This window comes from Microtus oregoni, unplaced genomic scaffold (assembly GCF_018167655.1).
Source record: "Microtus oregoni isolate MIOR12 unplaced genomic scaffold, Mior012 000072F_ref0000427, whole genome shotgun sequence".
NCBI classification, from domain to species: Eukaryota; Metazoa; Chordata; class Mammalia; order Rodentia; family Cricetidae; genus Microtus; species Microtus oregoni.
The window spans coordinates 6,592,308-6,613,802 of NW_024543979.1; the positions used below are offsets into that span (position 1 = coordinate 6,592,308).

The 21,495-nt window shown below is 38.1% G+C and overlaps 1 protein-coding gene across 3 annotated transcripts in view; it reads left to right on the plus strand.

The window, feature by feature from the left end:
- Znf326 (zinc finger protein 326) overlaps positions 1–21,495 on the plus strand; it is a 50,985-nt gene that overhangs the window by 21,930 nt on the left and 7,560 nt on the right. For all 3 annotated transcript variants that reach the window (XM_041642113.1, XM_041642112.1, XM_041642114.1), the window contains exons 8-9: positions 19,934–20,081; positions 21,273–21,372. In XM_041642113.1, coding sequence (XP_041498047.1) covers positions 19,934–20,081; positions 21,273–21,372 — 248 coding nt within the window. The remainder of the gene's footprint in view (positions 1–19,933; positions 20,082–21,272; positions 21,373–21,495) is intronic.

Consider the following 21,495-nt stretch of genomic DNA (forward strand, 5'->3'; position numbering starts at 1 on the left):
TAATTTAAGTAAAGTACAAAAGAAATATTAGAAAAAGACTGGCTGGGCCAGGCGATGGTGGCACACACCTTTAATCCCAGCACTCAGGAGGCAGAGGCAGGCGGATCTCTGTGAGTTCGAGACCAGCCTGGTCTACAGAGCTAGTTCCAGGACAGGCTCCAAAGCCACAGAGAAACCCTGTCTCGAAAAACCAAAAAAAAAAAAAAGAAAAAGACTGGCTTACTAGCTGAGGTATAATCAAATTAACTTAAAATTTAGTGGGAAACTGTATGGGGGGGTCTTGAGTACCAGCCTCTACCCCCCTCAGGGCTCAATTGGATGTCTGCAGCAGGTGAGGATCTGAGGGTAAAGAATTAATACATTACCTCTGCATGTTCTTTTCTTGTGAGGAGGAAAAGTGAAATCAAAGGGTGCGGAGAAAAGAATAAGGGGAAGAATAGGGAGAAGACGGAAGAAGGAGAGTAAGGGGAAGAAGTAGAAGTAGTAGTGGAGAGAACAAAAGAAGAGTAAGGAGAAGAAACAGAATAAGGGCTCATCTCCATGAGGTTTCTAGTTTTACAGACATATTTGGAAAATTCCTTAGGCAAGGACAATGATAATATGTATATCAAAATCACAGGGCAGGTAGAACCTGGCAAAGCTGTGAATAGGTGACCCGACCCAGGAAAGAGCCAGCATCCAAGGGGAAGTACCTGACATCCCAAACCATTAGATAAAGTTACTAAGCATCCCTGAGTCCTGGATTCACCCATTCTCCTCACCAAATCTCTTTGGTGACAATGAGCTTTGGGGACGCCCAGATTTGTTTGTTAGCAAAGGTGGGGCACACTGCCTTCCTGCTCAGTGCCAGTCTTTACACATTTCTATGGGGTTAGTTAGCAGATGATTTTGTGGGATTGACTCTATGTAAATTTGACTGTTAGAACAAAGAGTGAAAGCCATTGCTCCAAGGCCTCTTGGTGTGGGGATGGAGCAAGGTCACTCCCTTGCCTTGCAGAAGTCACACTGATGAGGTGTTTGGGGAATGAATCCCATTTTGAAGGGAGAATCATGACTTCACAAGATTTTTACAGAAATGACAGTGACTTTTCCTAAAGACAAGTGTTCCCTCAGCTCTGCAAAATGGGTTATTCCATGTCGACGTGTACATATACGCTTTCCGTGGATCTGCCTATTGTTTGGTCAGCTGTGCATTCACTGTAGTCTTGTGGGCTCTGACAGAAATGTGTAATATTATAACTATTAGAATTCAGATGGCAATTGGAAAAAGTTAAACAACTTTGTATTCATTGATATTGCCAAGGAAATAATCTGAAACACAGAAGAGTTTAATCTACAAAAATTCTCATTATAGCATGATTTACTTTAAGTATTAGTGGGAACTAAATATCAATTCTAGAGAATGATGAAGTTGATACGTTTTGGCTCATTACCTTATGAGCTCATTGTTAAAAATTAGAATTATAGAATTTGCAATAACTTGGAGGAAAGATTAAAAGTAGAAAAATACATAATTAAGATGTAAATTATAGGGCAAAAGACAGAGGAGTAGCGTCTCGCTGTGTATCCCATGTTGGTCTTAAATTTGTGAGCCTCCTTTCTCAGCCTCACAATTGCTGAGATTTCAGGCATGTGCCTCTCTGTCTATCAGGATTTTTTTTTTTTTTGTGTGTGTGTGTGTGTGTGTGTGTGGCTTTTCGAGACAGGGTTTCTCTGTGTAGCCTTGGTGGTCCGGAACTCTTGCTGTGTAGACCAAGCTGGCCTTGAGCTCACAAGGATCTGCCTTTCTCTGCCTCCTGAGTGCTAGGATTAAAGGTGTGTGTACCACCATGAAAATTTTTAAAGACTCCTTATATTAAGATAATATGGAATAATATAATAAAGAATATAACATTTCTAAAGCATAAACAGAAAATGTCTTTCTTAATGTTTTTATTAAAATTTCAGTTGTATATGTATTGGGAAAAGGATGAAATGATGTGTATTAAATTAATGTTCTGTGTAGCTCAGACTATCTTTAACATAGTGTCTGAAATCTTTTGAGGAAAGCTTTATTTACAGTGTGAATTTCCATTCATATTAAGTAGGAAACGATTGTTACTTGCTATGAATGTGTACAAAGGGTAGAAAAGAATATTAAGTTTCATCTGAATTTGTAGATACTTCATTTGTTCTATCTTTGATTTTAGGTCTTGGGTATTTGCATTTATAATCTTGTATCTAGCTTTACTAAGCTGTTCTTTTTCTGCTTTATTGCTCCTAATTTACTAGTCTTTAAGAAACAATATAAACATACTATGAATTAATTACTCCATAAAGAGGAGTTACAGTTTGTTTTTGTCTAAAATTTTATTTTTGAGATCATAATATAATTACATTATTTCCTCCTTCCTTTTCTTTGCTCCAAACCCTCCAAACCCTCCTTGCTCTCTTTGAAATTCATGGGTGAGCTCTTTTTTCATTTTTTTTCATACATGTATGTATATCTACATCTGTGTTCCTAAACCTCAGAGTTAGTGTAGTTTTGTATGCGTGTTTTAAAGGGCTAACCGTTTGATGCTGAAGAACCAGTTGGTGTGCTCCTCCCTGGGGAAGGCTGTCTCCCACTCTGAGCATCTCTCAGCTGTGTGTGTTCTTTGTGTAGGGTTGAGCCCGTCCACTTTGGTGTGCCCTTATTCAGCTCATGTTTTGGCAGTTATGGTTGGTGAGGTTTTGTGGATGTAGCTTCTGACATTACGAGAAAACACAGTTTGACAACAAATTCCCTGATCCTGAGGCTCTTACAGTCTTTTCCCTCTTCTACAATGTTCCCCAAGTTTTAGGTGTGGGAGTTTTGGGGATTGGGCTCCACAACTCTCCATTTTGATTGGTTTTCTGTAATGGTCTGTGTCTGTTGCAAGAAGTTTCCTTGATGAGGGGTGAAGACTACGCTTACCTGTGGGTATAAGAACAAATATTTAGAGTGTACTTGGGGTTATCCTAGCCTGGAAAAATGGTTGTTATGGTTAAGGTTCTTCTTCAAGATGCATAACTTTTCCTAGGGAGTTGGCTAGGTTTCTAGGATCAGGCATGATTTCTCTCTAGTTGATCAACTCATAGTCTAATCAGAGCTATTGGTTACTGCCAAGGAATGTATGCTGCTACTGCAACCTAGTGAGAAATGCACCGATTGTCCTTCTGAGTCTGGGGGTAATTCCGTCAATATGATCTTTTTAAAAATTTTCATTCATTTACCTGCAAAATTCATGATTTCATTTTTCTTTGCAGTTGAATAGTATTCCATAGTGTATATGCACCATGTTTTCATTCTCCATTTGTTGGTTGAAGACATTTAGGTGTTTGTGTTTTCTAGCTATTGTGAATAGAGCAGCATTGAATGTGGGGAGTAGGATGTTAAGTCCTTTGGGCTTATGCTAAGGAGTGGTGTGGTTGAGTCATATGCTAGATTTAATTTTAGCGTTTTGAGAATTCTCCACACCATTTCCATAGTGGCTGCACCAGTCTGCAGACACCAAGAGTGATGAGGGTTTCCTCTTCCCTCATCCCCCCAACATTTGTTGTTGGTTATCTTGTTAATATTTACCATTTTGACTGAGACAAGAATTGAGCTGTACATTTTTCTCTGCTATCCTTCCTGCCTCTCCCCTCCCCATCAACCCTCCCCCATGATCCCCATGCCCCCAGTTTACTCAGGAGATCTTGTCTTTTTCTACTTCCCATGTAGATTAGCCATTTATGTCTCTCTTAGGGTCCTCATTGTTGTCTAGGTTCTCTGGGATTATGATTTGTAAGCTGGTTTTCTTTGCTTTATGTTTAAAAACCACTTATGAGTGAGTACATATGTTAATTTGTCTTTCTGGGTCTGGGTTACCTCATTCAATATATTTTCTAGATCCATCCGTTTGCCTGCAAATTTCAAGATGTCACTTTTTTCTGCTATGTAGTATTCCATTGTATAAATGTACCACATTTTCTTTATCCATTCTTCAGTTGAGGGACATTTAGGTTGTTTCTAGGTTCTAGCTATGACAAACAATGCTGCTATGAACATAGTTGAGCACATGTCTTTGTGGTACTATGAGCATCCTTTGAGTATATACCCAAAAGTGGTATTACTGGATCTTGAGGAAGGTTGTTTCCTAATTTCCTGAGAAATCACCACACTTATATCCAAAGGGGCTGTACCAGTTTGCACTCCCACCAGCAATGGAGGAGTGTTCTTTTTACCCCACAACCTCTCCAGTATAAGTTGTCATCAGTGTTTTTGATCTTGGCCATCTTACAGATGTAAGATGGAATCTCAGAGTTGTTTTGATTTGTATTTCTCTGGTGACTAAGGATGTCAGGCATTTCCTTAAATGTCTTTCAGCCATTTTATATTCCTCTGTTGAGAGTTCTCTGTTTAGGTCTGTACTCTATTTTTTTTAATTGGATCATTTATTCTTTTGGTGACCAATTTTTTGTATATTTTGGAGATCAGACTTCAGTTTCAGGAGGTCCCATTTATTAATTGCTTGTCTCAGTATCTGTTCTATTGGGATTATATTTAGGAAGTGGTCTCCTGTGCCAATGCGTTCAAGTATACTTCCCACTTTCTCTTCTATGAGGTTCAGTGTGGTTGGCTTTATGTTGAGGTCTTTGATCCATCTGGACTTGAGTTTTGTGCATGGTGATAGATATGGATCTATTTTCATTCTTCTACATGTTGATACACAGTTATGCCAGTAACATTTGTTTAGTATACCTTCTTTTTTCCGTTTGATATATTTTGTTTCTTTGTCAAAAATCAGGTGTTCGTAAATGTCTGGATTGATATCCGGGTCTTCAGTTCCATTGGTCCTCCTGTCTGTTTTTATGCCAATACCAGGCTGTTTTCAGTACTGAAGCTCTGTAGTAGAGTTTGAAGTCAGGGATTATGAATCCTCCAGAAGTTCCTTTATTGTACAGGATTGTTTTGGCTATCCTAGGTTTTTTGCTTTTCCACGATTAGTTGAGTAACATTCTTTCGAGGTCTGTAAAGAATTTTGCTGATCATTGCATTGAATCTGTAGATTGCTTTTGGTAAGATTACTATTTTTACTATGTTAATTATGCCTCTGCAAGAGCATGGGAGATCTATCCATTTTCTGGTGTCCTCTTCAATTTCTTTCTTCCAAGATTTAAAGTTCTTCCACTTGTTTCGTTAGAGTTACTCCAAGATATTGTTTGTTATTTGTGGCTATTGGGAAGGGTGGTGTTTTTGATTTCTTTTTCAGCCTGTTTATCATCTGTATATCAGAAGGTTACTGATTTTTTTTTTTGTTAATCTTGTACCCTGCTACATTACTGAAAGTATTTATGAGTTATAGAAGTTCCTTGGTAGAATTTTTGGAGTCACTTATGTAAACTATCATATCATCAGCATAGTGAGAGTTTGACTTTTTCTTTCCTGATTTGTATCCCCTTGATCTCCTTTTGTGGTGTTATTGCTCTAGCTAGGACCTCAAGAACTATATTGAATAGATACGGAGAGAATGAACAACCTTGTCTTGTTCCTGATTTCAGGGGGATTGCTTTGAGTTTCTCTCCATTTAGTTTGATGTGGACTGTTGGCTTGCTGTATATTGCCTTATGTTTAGGTTTGTTCCTTGTATCCCTGCTCTCTACAAGACCTTTATCATGAAGGGATGTTGGATTTTGTCTAAAGCTTTTTCGGCATCTTAAGAGATGATCATGTGGTTTTTATTTTTCAGGTGTTTATATGGTGGGTTACGTTGACAGATATTCGTGTGTTGAATCATCCCTGCATCTCTGGGATGAAGCTGACTTGATCATGGTGGATGATGGTTCTGTTGTATTCTTGGGTTTGATTAGCCAGTATTTTATTCAGTATTTTTGCATCAATGTTCATGAGTGTGACTGATCTGTAATTCTCTTTCTTAGTAATGTCTTTATGTGATTTGGGTATCAAGGTAATTGTAGCCTCATAAAAAGAGTTTAGCAGTATTCCTTCTGTTTTTAATGTGTGAAAGAATTTGAGGAGTATTGGTATTAATTCTTTGAAAATCTTGTAGAATTTTGAGCTGAAACCATCTGGTCCTGGGCTTTTTTTGGGGGGGGGGATGGAGACGTTTGATGACTGTTTCTATTTCTTTAGCAGTTATAGGTCTGTTTAATTTACTTATCTGGTCTTGGTTTAACTTTGATAATTGATATTTGTAGTAGGAGCTGTGGGTTGCATTCCTGCCACCCGGCTCCTGGCCTGCCCCGAAATAACAACACACAAAATGTATTCATTTAAACACTGCCTCACCCATTACATCTAGCCTCTTCTTGGCTAACTCTTACATCTTGACTAACCCATTTCTATTAATCCGTGTAGCACCACGAGGTGGTGGCTTACCGGAAAGATTCTAACCTGAATCCATCTCGGAGAGGAGAGCTATGGCGACTGCCTGACTCAGTCAGCTTCTTTCTCCCAGCATTCTGTTCTGTCTACTCCGCCTATCTAATTTTCTGTCCTATTAAAGGGAAGGCAGTTTCTTTATTAACCAATTAAATCAACACAAAACAGAAGAATCTCCCACATCAGATATTTATCCAGAAAGTTGTCCATTTCCTTTAAGTTTTCCAATTTTGTTGAGTCCAGATTTTCGAAATATGACCTGATGATTCTCTGTATTTCCTCAGGGTCTTTGTTATGTCTTCCTTTTCATTTCTGATTTTGTTAATTTGGATATTCTCTCTCTGCCTTTTGGTTAGTTTGGATAAAGGTTTGTCTATTTTGCTGATTTTTCTCAAAGAAACAGCTCTTTGGCTCATTGATTTTTTTTTTTGTATTGTTTTCTTTGTTTCTTTTTTGTTGATTTCAGCTCTCAGTTTGTTTATTTCCTGCTGTCTAGTTCTTTTAGGTGAGTTTGCTTCTTTTTGTTCTAAAGTTTTCAAATGTTCTGTTAATTCACTAGTATGGGATTTTTCCATTTTCTTTATGTAGGCATTTAGGCTATGAACTTTCCTCTTAACACTGCTTTCATTGTGTTCCATAAATTTGGGTATTTTGTATGATCATTTTCATTTAATTTTAGGAAGTCTTTAATTTTCTCCCTTTATTTCTTCCTTGACCCATTGATGATTCAGGTGAGCATTGTTTAATTTCCATGTGTTTGTGTGCTTTCTGGAATTAGTGTTGCTCTTGAATTCTAGTTTTAAACTATGGTGATCCAATAAGATACATGGAGTTTTTCCATTTTTTTTTTTTGGGATCTATTGTGGTTTGTTTTGTTACTGAGTATGTGGCCAATTTGAGAAGGTTCCATGAGGTGCTGAGAAGAAGGTATATTTGTTTATGTTTGGATGGACTATTCTATAGATGTCTGTTAAGTCCATTTGAGTCATAACATCTGTTTCATTTTTTGTCTGACTGACCTGTCCAGTGGTGAGAGTGGAGTGTTGAAGTCGCCCACTATTAGTGTGTGGGGTTTAATGTATGATTTAAATCTTAAAAGTGTTTCTTTTACAGATGAGGGTGCCCTTGTATTTGGGGCATAGATGCTGAGTATTGAGATTTCCTCTTGATGGATTTTTCCCGTGACTAATATGAAATGTCTTTTGTCTCTTTTGACTGATTTTAGTTTGAAGATTATTTTGTTAGACATTAGAATAGGCACACCAGCTTGTTTCTTAGGTCCATTTGATTGGAAATTTTTGTCCCAACCCCTTTTCTCTGAGGCGATGTCTGTCTTTGAGATTCAGATATGATTCTTGTCTGCTCCAGGATGGATTCTGTTTTCATATCTTATCTGTTAGCCTCTGTCTTTTTATAGGTGAGTTGAGTCCATTTATTTTAAGGGATATTAATGACCAGTGATTGCTATCTCCTGTTAATTTAGTTTTTGTTGTTGGTGATGTTAATTTATGTGTTTTTCCCTTCTTTGGGATTTGCTGCTGTGAGACAGCTGTTGTCTGTGTTTTTGTGGATGTAGCCAACTTCCTTGGATTGGAGTTTTTCTTCCAGTACTTTGAATAGGGCTGGGGTTGTGGCTAGGTATTGGTTAAATCTGTTTGTTAATAGAATATCTTGTTTTATCCTTCTATGATGATTGAAAGTTTTGCTGGGAATAGTAGTCTGGGCTGGCATCTATGGTCTATTAATGTCTGTATAATGCTTGACCACGACATTCTGCCTTTCATTGTCTCCATTGAGAAGTCAGGTGTAATTCTGATAGGTCTGCCTTTATATGTTACTTGGCCTTTTTCCTTTGCAGCTCTTAATATTCTTTCTTTATTGGTAAGAAGAAAATTTAAAGTTGTTTTGTTTTACATTCCCTTTTTGCTAGGTACTGTCAACATTTTTTGAGATATTTCTTAGCCCCCCCCCCCCCGCCCCCACACACCCTTTTTCTTTCAAGACCACTCTGTTTAGGTCAAAGGCATATTTTTGAAATGGGTCTTCTTGGTTTTTTGAGTTCTTTATATATCCTGCATATTGATACTCTGTCAAATATGTAGCTAGCAAAGGTGTTCTCCTGCTTTGTGGGCTTCCTGTTCACTTGGTTGACTGTTTCTTTAGTTGTGCAGAAGCTGTTTAGTTTTATGAAGTCCTGCTTGTCAGTTGTTGGCTTTAATTAAATGGAGTCCTATTCAGGAAGTCCTTTCCTACATATCATGTAGACACTGCCTATGTTTCTTCTAGGAGTTTCAGGTTTCACAGTTAGGGCTTTCTTTGATCCATTTGGAATTAGTTTTTGTGCAAGGTGATAGATGCAGGTGTAATGCCATTTTTCTAGGTTTCCCAGCACCATCTCTTGGAGATACTTTTTTACAGTTTACGTTTTTGGCATCTTTGTCAAATATTAAGTGGCTGAAGGTGTGTGTAGTCATGCTTGGGTCTTTGATTTTGTTCCATTGGTCTGGATGTCTGTTTCTTTCCAGTGCTGAATTATTTTACTACTACAGTCTTATAATAATCTTGAGATCTGAAATGGCAATCCCTCCAGCATTGTTCTTTCTTTTCTTTCTTTTCTTTTTTTTTTTTTTTTGATTTTTTGGTTTTTCGAGACAGGGTTTCTCTGTGGCTTTGATTCCTGTCCTGGAACTAGCTCTTGTAGATCAGGCTGGTCTCAAACTCACAGAGATCTGCCTGCCTCTGCGTCCCAAGTGCTGGGATTAAAGGTGTGCACTACCACTGCCCGGCCAGCATTGTTCTTTTTACTTGGGATTATTTTGTCATACAGTGTCTGTTGTGGTTGGTTCTCTATGAATTTTAGGATTTTTTTTCTATTTCTGTGAAAAATAAGATGGAGATTTTGGTTGGGATTGCATTGAATCTGTAAGTAGCTTCTTCCAGAATAGTCATTTTCCTAATGCTAATTCTACCAGCCACAAAACATGGGATGTCTTTCCATTTTTAAGTGTCTTTTCTCTCTTTCTTCAGAGGTTTTAATGTTTTCATTTTCTAGATCCTCCACTTCTTTAGTTAAGTTTATTTGTATATACTAAATTTTCTTTGAGACTGTTATGAATTGTCCATGATCTCTCTGTTTGTTTGTTTGTTATTAGTGTATAGAAAAACTGTTGATTTGTGCAGGTTGATTATCCTGCCACATTGCTAAATTTATCATATCTGGAAGTTTTATGGTAAAATTTTTGGGATCTGTAATGCATATTATCATGTCACCTGCAGATAGGGATAGTTTTGCTTCTTTCCCTATTTGTATCCATTTAATTTCCTTCTCTTGCCTTATTGCTCCAGCTAGCACTTCAAGCGCAATATTGAGAAGGAATCAGAATAGGAGACACCCCTCTCTCATTCCTGACTTCACTAGGATTGCTTTAAGCTTTTCCCCATTTATGATGACATTGGCTTGGGTCTCTCATGGGTAACTTTTACTATGCTGAGGTATGATCCCTTTAGCCCTACATTCTCCAGGACTTTCATCATGAAGGTATGTTAAATCTTATCAAAGGCTTTTTTCTTTATCTATTGAAATAGATGATCATGTAGTTTTTGTTAAGTCAATTATGTGGTTTATTACATTTTAAAATTGCCTTACATATATTTTCAGTGTAGAGGTCCTTCACTTCTTTGGTTAGGTTTATTCCTAGGTATTTTATGAGGCTATTATGAATGAGAGTGTGTCTGTTATCTCTTTCTCTGTGTGTTTGTTATTGTTGTATAGAAAAGCTATTGGTCTGTATCTGCCTCTTTGCTGAATTTACCATTTCCAGGAGTTTGGGAATCTTTAATGTATAGTATGTCATCTGCAATAGGGATAGTTGGGCTACTTTAACTGTTTGTATCCCTTTAATTTCCTTTTCTTGCCTTATTGCTCCAGCTAATGCTTGGAGTACAGTGTTGAAAAGGAGTGGGAATAGTGGGCGTCCTGTCTTGTTCCTGACTTTAGTGTGGTTACTTCAAGATTTTCTCCATTTAGGATGCTGTTGGCTGTGGGCTTCTCGTACATAGCTCTTATTATGTTGGTTAATAGTCCTACATTCTCTAGGACTTTAATCATGAAAGTGTATTGGATTTGTCTGTTTTTCTGTATCTGTTGTATAAGAGTGGCAGGGCTGCGTCCCCAGCACCCCGGCCGCCTGCTAGCTTATGCCCCAAAATAACAACACACAAATTGTGTTCATTTAAACACTGCTTGGCACATTATATCTAGCCTCTTTTTGGCTAACTCTCGCACCTGGACTAGCCCATTTCTAATAATGTGTGTAGCATCCCAACGTGCGCTTACTGGGAAGATTCTAGCCTGTGTCCATCCTGGGTTGGAGCTTCATCGCCTCTGCCTCAGAGAGCAGAGCTATCCTCTGCCCGGGAGAGGGGAGCATGGCGTCTCTGAGCTCACTTCCTCTTCCTCCCAGCATTCTGTTCTGTTTACTCCACCCACCTATGTTCTAACCAATAAAATGGGCCAAGGCAGTTTCTTTATTTTTTTAACCAATGACCTTCCTCCATCATTTCCCCTTTTTCTGTTTAAACAACAACAAAAAAACCCGAAGGCTTTAATTTTAACATAGCAAAATTACATATAACAAAACAGTTATCAAGTAAAAGTTACAATATTTACATCTATTTTATCTTTTTTCATAACTAAGGGAAACTATAACTATCTATATATTCTTTAACTCCATCAAAGACTCCAGAAGGATATAATATTACATAAGCAAACAAGAAATCCAAAACTCTAGAAATGACAGAGACATCTCGCTGCCTGGACAGTCACCCAAAGTTTCTCTGTACCGTTGGGGCATACATCTTTGGCCTACAGGCCCATGGTATCCAGCAGACATTTCCATGAAGCAGGAAAATTCAAAATCACTTCAGTCACTATCTGTTGTGTCCTGCAGAATGTCTTGCAGACTCCTTCATGAATCAGGAACCCCGAAAGATCTCACCTTTAGGCAAGTTCAGTAGTCCTCTCTCTGCGGGTTCTCTGTGTCCAGTTTATGCAATAGTCCAGGCAAGAGCAGTTTCTTGCCCAAATGGCTATCAAACTCCATAAAGAGCCTCTTCAATGCCCATCTTCTTCCTGAAGTAGATTGGTGCTGCCAGGAGCAGAATGTCTCATTGTCATGAAAAACCCTAAGTTATTAAAACATTTAAAATGCTACATCTATAATCTTTGAAAGATATGAAGAATGCCTATCTAAAATATATCTGTGTACATCTAGAAAATCTTAACTAACATGACTACAAACTTGACTATTATGATTATCTATTAACAACCTATATACATTACATTTTTAAGTGAACTACACAATCACAATACCTTAATCAAGATCAGAAATACATATACATATAACAAGATTGACCTTAAATCTCTATCAATAAAGCAAAATTTATACTAATGCAAATTATTCATACCTATATCATATCCCCCTTTAAATGTAAAAGAATATTTATAAACCATATTTGGGAACATGGGCGCAGTTTTTTCTCTCCAAACTTCCTGTTGAATGGGGGCACTGTTATTTAGATCTTTTATGGGATAACCTGTCTGCTAGGTTCATCTCAGTTAGCAGTCGAGTGAAGTAATTTTTTGAAGGTGTTTACAGCAACCTGTCAGGAGGGCATGGTCCATCATATCATATTCGAATAGAAAAAATACATCCTCTTGTGAAAACAAAAGAAGAAACTCCTTTCCAAAGTATCATATCCTTTGTGTCTCATCCTCTGTGAAAACAAAAGAAGAAACTCCTTTCCAAAGTATCATATCCTTAGATCCAAATTGTAAAGTCAAGGTATTTTCAAAATCTCTACGTTGGATTAGTTCAGCAGCATTTATAAACAAATATCTTTTAGCAGCTGTTGCTCCTTCCTCAGCATTCAAACAATTCAAAGAGAGCATAATAGCATACAGTATCAAATTTCTCTGTTTATTTTCCATCTTTGTATGGCTTTATTTTAACTCTATTTTGTTTATTTTTACTATAATTCTGCCTTCTGGACAGAATTATAAGGGCTTTGTTCCACCTTAATTCATCTGACTTGTAACCTGCTTTTCCTGATTTATTTGCATCAGTATAGGACGTACGAGCTCCAGTTATTGGAGCATCACGTATAATTCTAGGAAGAATCCAAGAAGTTCTCTTTATGAGGTTAAGTCTACCACTTTTGGGATAGTTGAGCTGCTGAGATACCAGCCCTTTGGGGCGTGGTCTCTCTCCCTTTAAAAAAGCGGTCACTTCCCTCTCCTCTCTCTCTTCACTTCCTGCTCTGCTGGCGACTAGACTCCCTTCCTGGTTGCGCAGAGGGCTGTTGTCTGGGACGGTGTGATCTGTAAGTTTTTTCCCCTTTAAATAAATACCACCCTATTAATCATAATTCCAAACTGGTGTGACATTGTTCGTGACTTACGCCTTCATGTATCTAATTTCTGTCCTTCAGTTCATTTATGTGACTTTATTACATCTATTTGTTGGGATCAATTGAGTCCTGGTCTTCAGCTGCTCTTCCCTGCTAGAACCTTCTAATTGAAGTTACTAAAAGCTGTGCTTTGCCTAGAGGATCAGAGGATGGGATTTTCACCTGTTGGCCATTGACTTCAGGGTATTTAAGCCTCCATGGTTCTGTTAAAGAGGGGCTTTTGTACCAGCGATTGGAGGTCTGTGTGTCGGACTGTCTCTTGCGTGTGTTTCCTCAACCTCCAGCCCCTTGCCCAAAGCTCGTGAACTGGGTTCTAGTCGTGTCTGTTGAGGATAATCTTTCCAATTTATGTCTGCATTCTGTGTGCAAATATTTTATTAAGTATTTTTGAGTCTGTGTTTAGTGGGGATATTGCCCTGCAGTTTTTCCTTTGAAGGGGGTAGGGTGCTGCTTTTATCTGGTTTTGTTATCAGAGCCATACTGGCTCAGCGGGAGTTTGGGACTGTTCCTTCTGTTTCTGTTCCTTTGAATCACATTGAAAAGTTCTTTGTTGAAGAGGGGTTTGCTGTAAAATTAGAATGTCTGCTAGGATTCTGCTGTGACTCCATCTGGCCCTGGACACTTTTTCCTTCCTCCCTCCCTCCTTCCCCCTTCCCTCCTTCCCTCCCTTTTTCTTCCTTCCTTCCTTCCTTCCTTCCTTTCCCTCCCTCCCTCCCTCCCTCCCTCCCTCCCTCCCTCTTTCCTTCCTTCCTTCCTTTTGTAATTTTGTTTTAGCTGGAAAGCTTATTTTACCATTTCAATCTCCTCATTTATGAGTCTATTTAGTTTTCTGACTTCTTGCTTTAACTTTGGTGGCTTGGCAGAATCTGGAAATTTATCCAATTTTTTTTAGGTTTTCCAGCTTAATGGAGTACATGTTTTTGAAATATTCCCTTATAGTATTCTGAATTTCGTTGGTGTCTGTTGCAGTGTTTCCCTGTTCATTTCTGATTTTGTTAATTTGGGTCCTCTCTTTTCTTTTTCTTCCTTTTGGTTAGTTAATCCTTGGGTTTGTCAGTCTCGTCTATCTTCTCAAATAGATTAGATTTAGTGATTCTTTGTCAGTTTTCTTTGTTTCTGTTTCATTGATTTCACCTCTTACTTTTTTTTTAAGTTTTATTTTTTGTTGCTGATTGGGTTTGGAGTTGGTTTGCTCTTTTTCCTGACTTTTGACCTGCACCATAGTCATCTATGTGTGCTCCTCCTAGTTTGTTAATGCAGGGCATTAGAGTTACATGTCCTCATGGACTGCTTTCAGTGGATCCCAGAGGCTTGGCTGTGTTTTCATTTTTTGGTTTCTTTTTACTCTCATGTTCAACAATGGATGCTTGCTGTCAGCTTCAAATTTTATTGCATTGTAGTCAGATAGGATGCATACAAAGTGATGTCAGTACTTGTGAATTTGTAAAGATTTGTCTTGTTTCTCAGGGTATGATTTATTTTAACAAAGTTGCACTGTTCTCCTGAGTAGAATGTATATTCCTTGGTGTTTGGTGGAATATTATGTAGGTATCTGTTAAGTGCATTTGATGTATAATGGTAATAAAAACTGATGTTTCTGTATTTTTTGTTTTAGATGACCTGTCTATTGGAAAAGATGGGTATTGAAATCCCCTCTATTTTGTGTGTGTGTGTGTGTGTGTGTGTGTTTTGAGACAGGGTTTTTCTGTAGCCTTGGCTGTTTAGGAGCTCACTCTCTAGACCATGCTGGTCTTGAACTCACAGAGATCTGCTTGCCTCTGCCTCCCAAGTGCTAGATTTAAAGGTGTGCACCACCACACCCCTGCTGAAATGAAATCCCCTGTTATTAATGGATTGATGTTAATCTGTGTCTTTAAATCTAACAGTACATTTTTTATGAACTAGCATGTCCCAGAGTTTGGTGAATTTATGTTTAGGATAGTAATGTATTCTTGGTTACCAGTCCATTTTGTTAGAATGAAGTGTCTGTCCCTCTTAATCTCTTCTGTTTGGTTTTAGTTTGACGTCTATTTTGTCAGATATTGGGACTGCGATGCCTGCTTGTTTCCTGGTATCATTTTGTTAGAGTACATTGGCCATCCTTTTACTCTAAGGCAGTGCCTGTCTTTAAAGATAAGATGTCCTTCTTATAGACAGCAGGTAGATGAACTTTGTTTCTTGGTCTATTCAGTCAGCCTGTGTCCTTTGGTTGGAGAATTGAGGCCACTGATACTTCAAGTTATCATTGAAATGTATGTTTTTTTATGGTTTTAAATATTTTTTTATGGTTTATTTAACTTTATTTTATGTGCATTGGTGTGAAGGTGTCAGATCCCCTGCAACTGGATCTTCAGACAGTTGTGAGCTGCCATGTGGGTGCTGGGAATTGAATCCTGGTCCTCTGGAAGAGCAGTCAGTGCTCTTAACCACTGAGCCATCTCTCCAACCCCTGAAATGTATGTTTTAATTGCAGTCTTGGTTTTGTTTGTGTTCTCAGTGGTACTTTGTGTTTTAATGGTTATGCTTTTATATTTCTTTCTACAGTCTTTGCTATGCTCATTCTTCTCTTCATCCCAAACTGTTGCTTCCTGTATTTTCCTTAAGTTTGGTTTATTGGATTTTTTTTTAATGTTTATTTATTTATTATGTATACAATATTCTGTCTGTGTGTGTGCAGGCCAGAAGAGGGCACCAGACCTCATTAGAGATGGTTGTGAGCCACCATGTGGTTGCTGGGAATTGAACTCAGGACCTTTGGAAGAGCAGGCAATGCTCTTAACCACTGAGCCATCTCTCCAGCCCTATTGGATGTTTTTATGTGGCTTATAATGTGGGAAGTTTTTCTTCCTCCTTCAATCATGGCAGATAGTTTTGCTGGGTATATTAGTCTGAGCTGACTGATCTTTTAGGACTTGGACTGTATTGCTCCAGACTTATATGGATTTCAGAGTTTCCATTGAGAAACTAGCTGTTATTTTGACAAGTTTTCCTTTATATATGACTTGCGTTTTTTCTCTTGCAGCTTTCAATTCACTTTATTTGTTATGTATATATACTTAGTGTTTTTTTTTTTTTTTTTTTTTTTTTTTTTGGTTTTTCGAGACAGGGTTTCTCTGTAGCTTTGGTGCCTGTCCCGGAACTAGCTCTTGTTGTAGAACAGGCTGGCCTCGAACTCCCAGAGATCCGCCTGCCTCTACCTCCCAAGTGCTGGGATTAAAGGCGTGCGCCACCACCGCCCGGCCTATACTTAGTGTTTTAACTGTGATATTCCATAGGGAATTTCTTTTCTGGTCTAGTCTATTTGGTGTTCTGTGTACTTCCTGTATTTGTATGGGTGTGTCTTTCCTTGGTTTGGGAAAGTTTTTCTTCTGTAATCTTGTTGATTAACTGGTCTATGCCATTGACTTCGGATTCATCTCTCTTATCAATGTCTGTAATTTGAAGGTTTGGTTTTTTCATAGTGGTCCAAGCCAGGAATATGGGGGCGTTTACCAAGTTTGATGCCAAGGTTGGAGGTGACGTGGAGGAGCCTATTGGTTGACCTGTAGGTAGGGAATGTTCTGGCAGAAACCTAGGCCAGGATATTAGTTGTGGGGCCTGGGGAGAAGGGGTGAATGGTCAGGGAGACTCACTAGGCCAGACCCCGAAGAAGGACAGGGGAGGTCTGGCAGTTACAGTTTTAACAGGGCTGTTTTGATCTTTGGCCCTCTTTTGCTTCTTTTCTCTTTAAATTCCCTTTGGCATAGATAATAGATATGTTACTGTATTGTGGAAATGAAATAAACAAATGTGAGTCTAAATATGATTGTGCATTGTAAGGTCAACGTTTGTATTTAATTATTCTCTGAGTACTTTTCCTATTAAAATTTGAATATAGAATAAATGTTGCAATTTGGAGAAAATAAAATTCTCATTTTTCCCTAAACAACAATTTCAGTTGAATTGTCATTTTATAGATTATGAGTCTTAAAAAATTCCTGCAGTATCTTAGGTTTAGAAAACTACTGATGATTAAACCAGGATGTAAGGCATGTTAAAGAAATTCACTCCCAGAGAATTCCATCTGCAGTAGTGTGTACAATTATTTTAATTGATCAGAACAGTTTTGAGATGGATGCTAAATGACTATTTTTGGATGGGTCTTTTGTTATTTGAATGCTTTCAATATGGCAAAGGTGACTGTGTATATATACTACTTCAGAGAATCTGGGTGAGAGGTGTGTATGCATGAGGTGTGCACTAGCAGCATTGCACGGTTAAGATGTGCCAGAAGAGATACGGAGTGGTCAGTCTTAGTAGCAATAAATTCCAGGAGACAATGTGATGGAGGTGGTGTTTGAGCTGCTCTAAGAATGGTAGAATTACAAGAATTATATGAAGCAGTCCATGTGGATCACGTGTCTTAAGGTCAAAGCAAAGAAGTGGGTTTTTTACTGATACTTGGAAAGTAAAAAATTGAATTGAAAAGAACTAGTGATTTAAAAATGTAACATAATTATTAAATAAACATGACGTTTAATAAAGACCTAGTATGTGCTATATTAAATGAGATTATTGGGCATAGGTGGAGAATAGAGATCAGAAACTGTCCTGGATAGCAGCTGAAGGCATTTTCATGTTTGTTTTTTGAGTATGAAGGAGTCAGTGATGCATTAAGCAGTAATGTGTATTGCCTGATGTAGGAAGTAACTAAATAATTGACTCAATCTGTGACAGAAGCTTCTTCTTCTTTTTGTTTTGTATTTTCGAGACAGGGTTTTGCTGTATCTTTGGAGCCTGTCCTGGAACTAGCTCTGTAGACCAGGCTGGCCTCAGACTCATAAAGATCCGTCTGCCTCTGCCTCCCGAGTGCGGGGATTAAAGGCGTGCATCACCAACACCACCAGGTAGGTGACAGGAGCTTCTTAGGGCTCCATGTGACATCTAAGACTGCGTTAACATAAGACTGAGGCCAGAGAGTTCAATGACTTGCCCAAGATCACAAATGGAGATAGATATAAACTGAGCAGTTAACTCCCAAATAAACTCAGCAAATAAATCTAGTAGTGGTGTGAAAATATCCCTGGAAAATGGAAACTGAGTCAGAACCCAGGTAGGAGACCGCTGTCATAATGTAAGGAAAAAGAAATAACAGCATACATAGAAAGTGGGAAAGTTGTCTTTCCTTCTTCTACTTTGGCATGTTGTCTGTTGTCCTTTTGTTGAGCTCGTGTTTAGGCAGTCATGTTGGTGAAACGTGGTGTAGCTTCTGACATTAGTAGGAAAAACAGTCTCACAGCACACTCCCCGGTCGTCTGACTGTTAGAATCTCTCCACTCTTCCACAGTGATCCCTGAGCCTTGGATGTGGGGGTTATTCTTGTAGATATCAGAGGACTGGGCTCCACAGCACTGTGCTGTTACTGGGTGTGGTTTTCTGTAATGGCTTCTGTTCAGGGATGAGGACTATCACTTATTTGTGGATCTAAAGATAGGATGTAGTTAGGGTTATGCTGGCTTAGTAAAGTGGTGGTTGTAGGTTCTCCTCTAAGATCTGTGACTTTACCTGCTAGTTAGGTAGGTTGAGAGGAATCCATTTTTTTATACTTCTTTTTTTTTAATTGTTTTTATTGAGCTATATATTTTTCTCTGCTTCCCCTCTCTTTCTCTGCCCTCCCCTCCCCTTCTATCCTCTCATGGTCCCCATCTCCCAATTTACCCAGGAGATCTTGTCTTTTTTCTACTTCCCATGTATGTTAGATCCATGTGTGTGTCTCTTAGGGTCCTCATTGTCTGGGTTCTTTGGGGTTGTGAGTTGTAGGCTGCTGTGGGGTTGTGAGTTGTAGGCTGTTTTTCTTTGCTTTATGTCTAAAAACCACTTATGAGTGAGTACATATGATATTTGTCTTTCTGGGTCTGGGTTACCTCACTCAAAATGATGTTTTCTAGCTCCATCCATTTGCCCACAAATTTCAAGATGTCGTTATTTTTTTTCTGCTGTGTAGTACTCCATTGTGTAAATGTACTACATTTTCCTTATCTATTCTTCGGTCGATGGGCATTTAGGTTGTTTCCAGGTTCTGGCTATGACAAATAATGCTGCTATGAACATAGTTGAACACATGTACTTGTGGTACATTTGAGCATCCTTTGATTTATACCCAAAAGTGGAATTGAGGTAGGATGTTTCCTAATTTTCTGAGTAATTGCCATAATGATATCCGAAGGGGCTGTACCATTTTGCACTCCCACCAGCAATGGAGGAGTGGTCCCTCTTCCTCAGGGAAGAACAGACCAGCTGATTATCTGATACCTAATGATAAGTCCTCTAAATATATATACAAGAAACATTATACAGACTGAGGTTATTCTTGTATATAAACACATATATATTTAGGAATATATGTGTGTGAGTACATATATATATGTATATATATGCATATAACAGTAAATAATAATTAATGAAAAGAGAGGCCATAATTTGAAAGAGTAAGGAGGGGTATATAGGAGGAAGGAAAGGTAAGGGTAAATGATATAATCTCAACAGTAAAAGAAAAATATCTAATAAAAAAGAAAGTAGGAAAGTTATCGAGGAATTAATTCTGGATGGATTTTCATCTTCTAAATAACATATATTTTAAAAAAAAAACAAGAAAAAAAAATAACATATATTTGTGCAGTCTAGGCCTGTCAGTTATCCTGATGGCTGTTGGGGGACTGTGTATCCCCAGAGTTCCGTGGGATTGGATAGTTGTTTTGTATTTACCTGGCTTTGTGGATGGTTTAGAAACTTGAGGATGGGCCAAAGTGTAAAATTTGTGTGAGATTTTGCAACTTGATGCTGCTTTGCATTAACTTTTGCTTTTGAATGGGCAAGGCTTGAGGTCATTACCTTATTGGTCCTTTTTATACCCAGGGGTTTAAAACACAAAGTACTTCAGTTACTGTGTTGTCCATAGGTACTTAAAGAAATATTAGCTTTTCCTCTGCCTTAAATTTAAGAGTTCTAAAATCGAAAGAAAGTTGTTTCAGACATTAAAATTAGTTTTAGAGGATCTAAATGAATAAGGTAATATCTAAAGAAAATTTCTTTTCTTTGTAGAATGGCATTCACATGTTCATTTTGTAAATTTCGAACCTTTGAAGAAAAAGATATTGAACTGCATCTGGAAAGTTCTTCACACCAGGAAACATTAGATCATATTCAGAAACAAACCAAATTTGATAAAGTAGTTATGGAATTTTTACATGTAAGTAGGGGTTTTTGAAATGAGAAGCATTTTATTTGATCTGAATTTATTTCATTTTTTATAATTTCTTTCACCTTTTTATGTTTCTAAAAATTTAATTATTACTCATCTAAGGAAAGTTGTTAAAATTAATTCGTTAATTCTATTTTAGAATTTGGATTTCTAGTGTGAGAATTTATTTTTCATAGTCATTTCTGAGAAAATTGTCAGAAAATTCCTTTAGTCATTGTATGATTTGGATCTATCTGTCATTCCTGCACAGTTCACTGTGTGCCTGGGAGTATGATCTTCGTGAATTCTTCATTTCGGATGAGCTTCCATAACCTCCCCCACAAGAATGATTGAAAGGTCATGTCCATACAAGCTAAATGACCTTGTCATAGGTATCAAAGTCAGAATTCTGAGCCAGAGAGGCGGGCATCTGTCTGGTGTCTTTTCCTTGTGTAGTTATCAATTTAATAGATTATTTTGAAGACCCCAAACTTTATTGTTAATGAACCAACTGTAATTGAAAATAAAACATGTTCACAGGTGCACAGATAGTCTGTTTAGGTGGAAATGCCAAGAATGCATAGATACTTGGGGGATTTGAAGAAACAAACAAAACAAAAAGATACTGCAAGAGGTTCGAAGCCGGGCGGTGGTGGCTCATGCTTTTAATCCAAGCAACCCTTAGGAGGTAGAGGCAGGCAGATCTCTGTGAGTTCAAGGCCAGCCTGTCTACAGAGTAAGTTCCAGGACAGACTCCAGAGCTATTGGGAAACCCTGTCTCGAAACAAACAAACTAAAAAAGAGGCTCGAGCTGACTGTGCACAAAGCTAATCTGATCTGGTAAAGAGTTGACAGTACAGCGCACACTCAGCCTTCTGTATCCAGCAGAATTATGTCCTTTGTTAAAATGTGTTGCTGTGAGTATCCTATAACAGTTCTTCTCGGTCATTTATGACATGGCCACTTAGCTGAGGTCACTGCAGCTTCTAATCCTTCTCCAGGTGCCCAGAAGATATTTTGAAAGTGAAGCAGTTTGCTAGTGTTTCATGATAGTCTCTTAAGTAAATTGTGGGTTTCTTGTGAAAGGAAATTAGGTATTGCAGACAGAAACACCTGCGCTGCTAGTGCTCCCCACAAGATGAGTGTGGTGCTGAGCTTTGGTCGGTCTGCTTGACACAGTTTGCATTGTTTGTTTTCTAGGAATGTATGGTGAATAAGTTTAAAAAAGCTTCTATTCGTAAGCAACAGACACTTAATCACCCAGAAGCTTACAAAATAATTGAAAAGGATGTTATGGAGGGTGAGTAGTCAAGTTGTTTTGTAAATTTACAATTGTATTTTATGTATCATAACCTGAGACCTTTGAGATTGATGCAGTTCACAGCTGTACCTGCTATAGCTCTGACTGGTTTATCAAAACAGA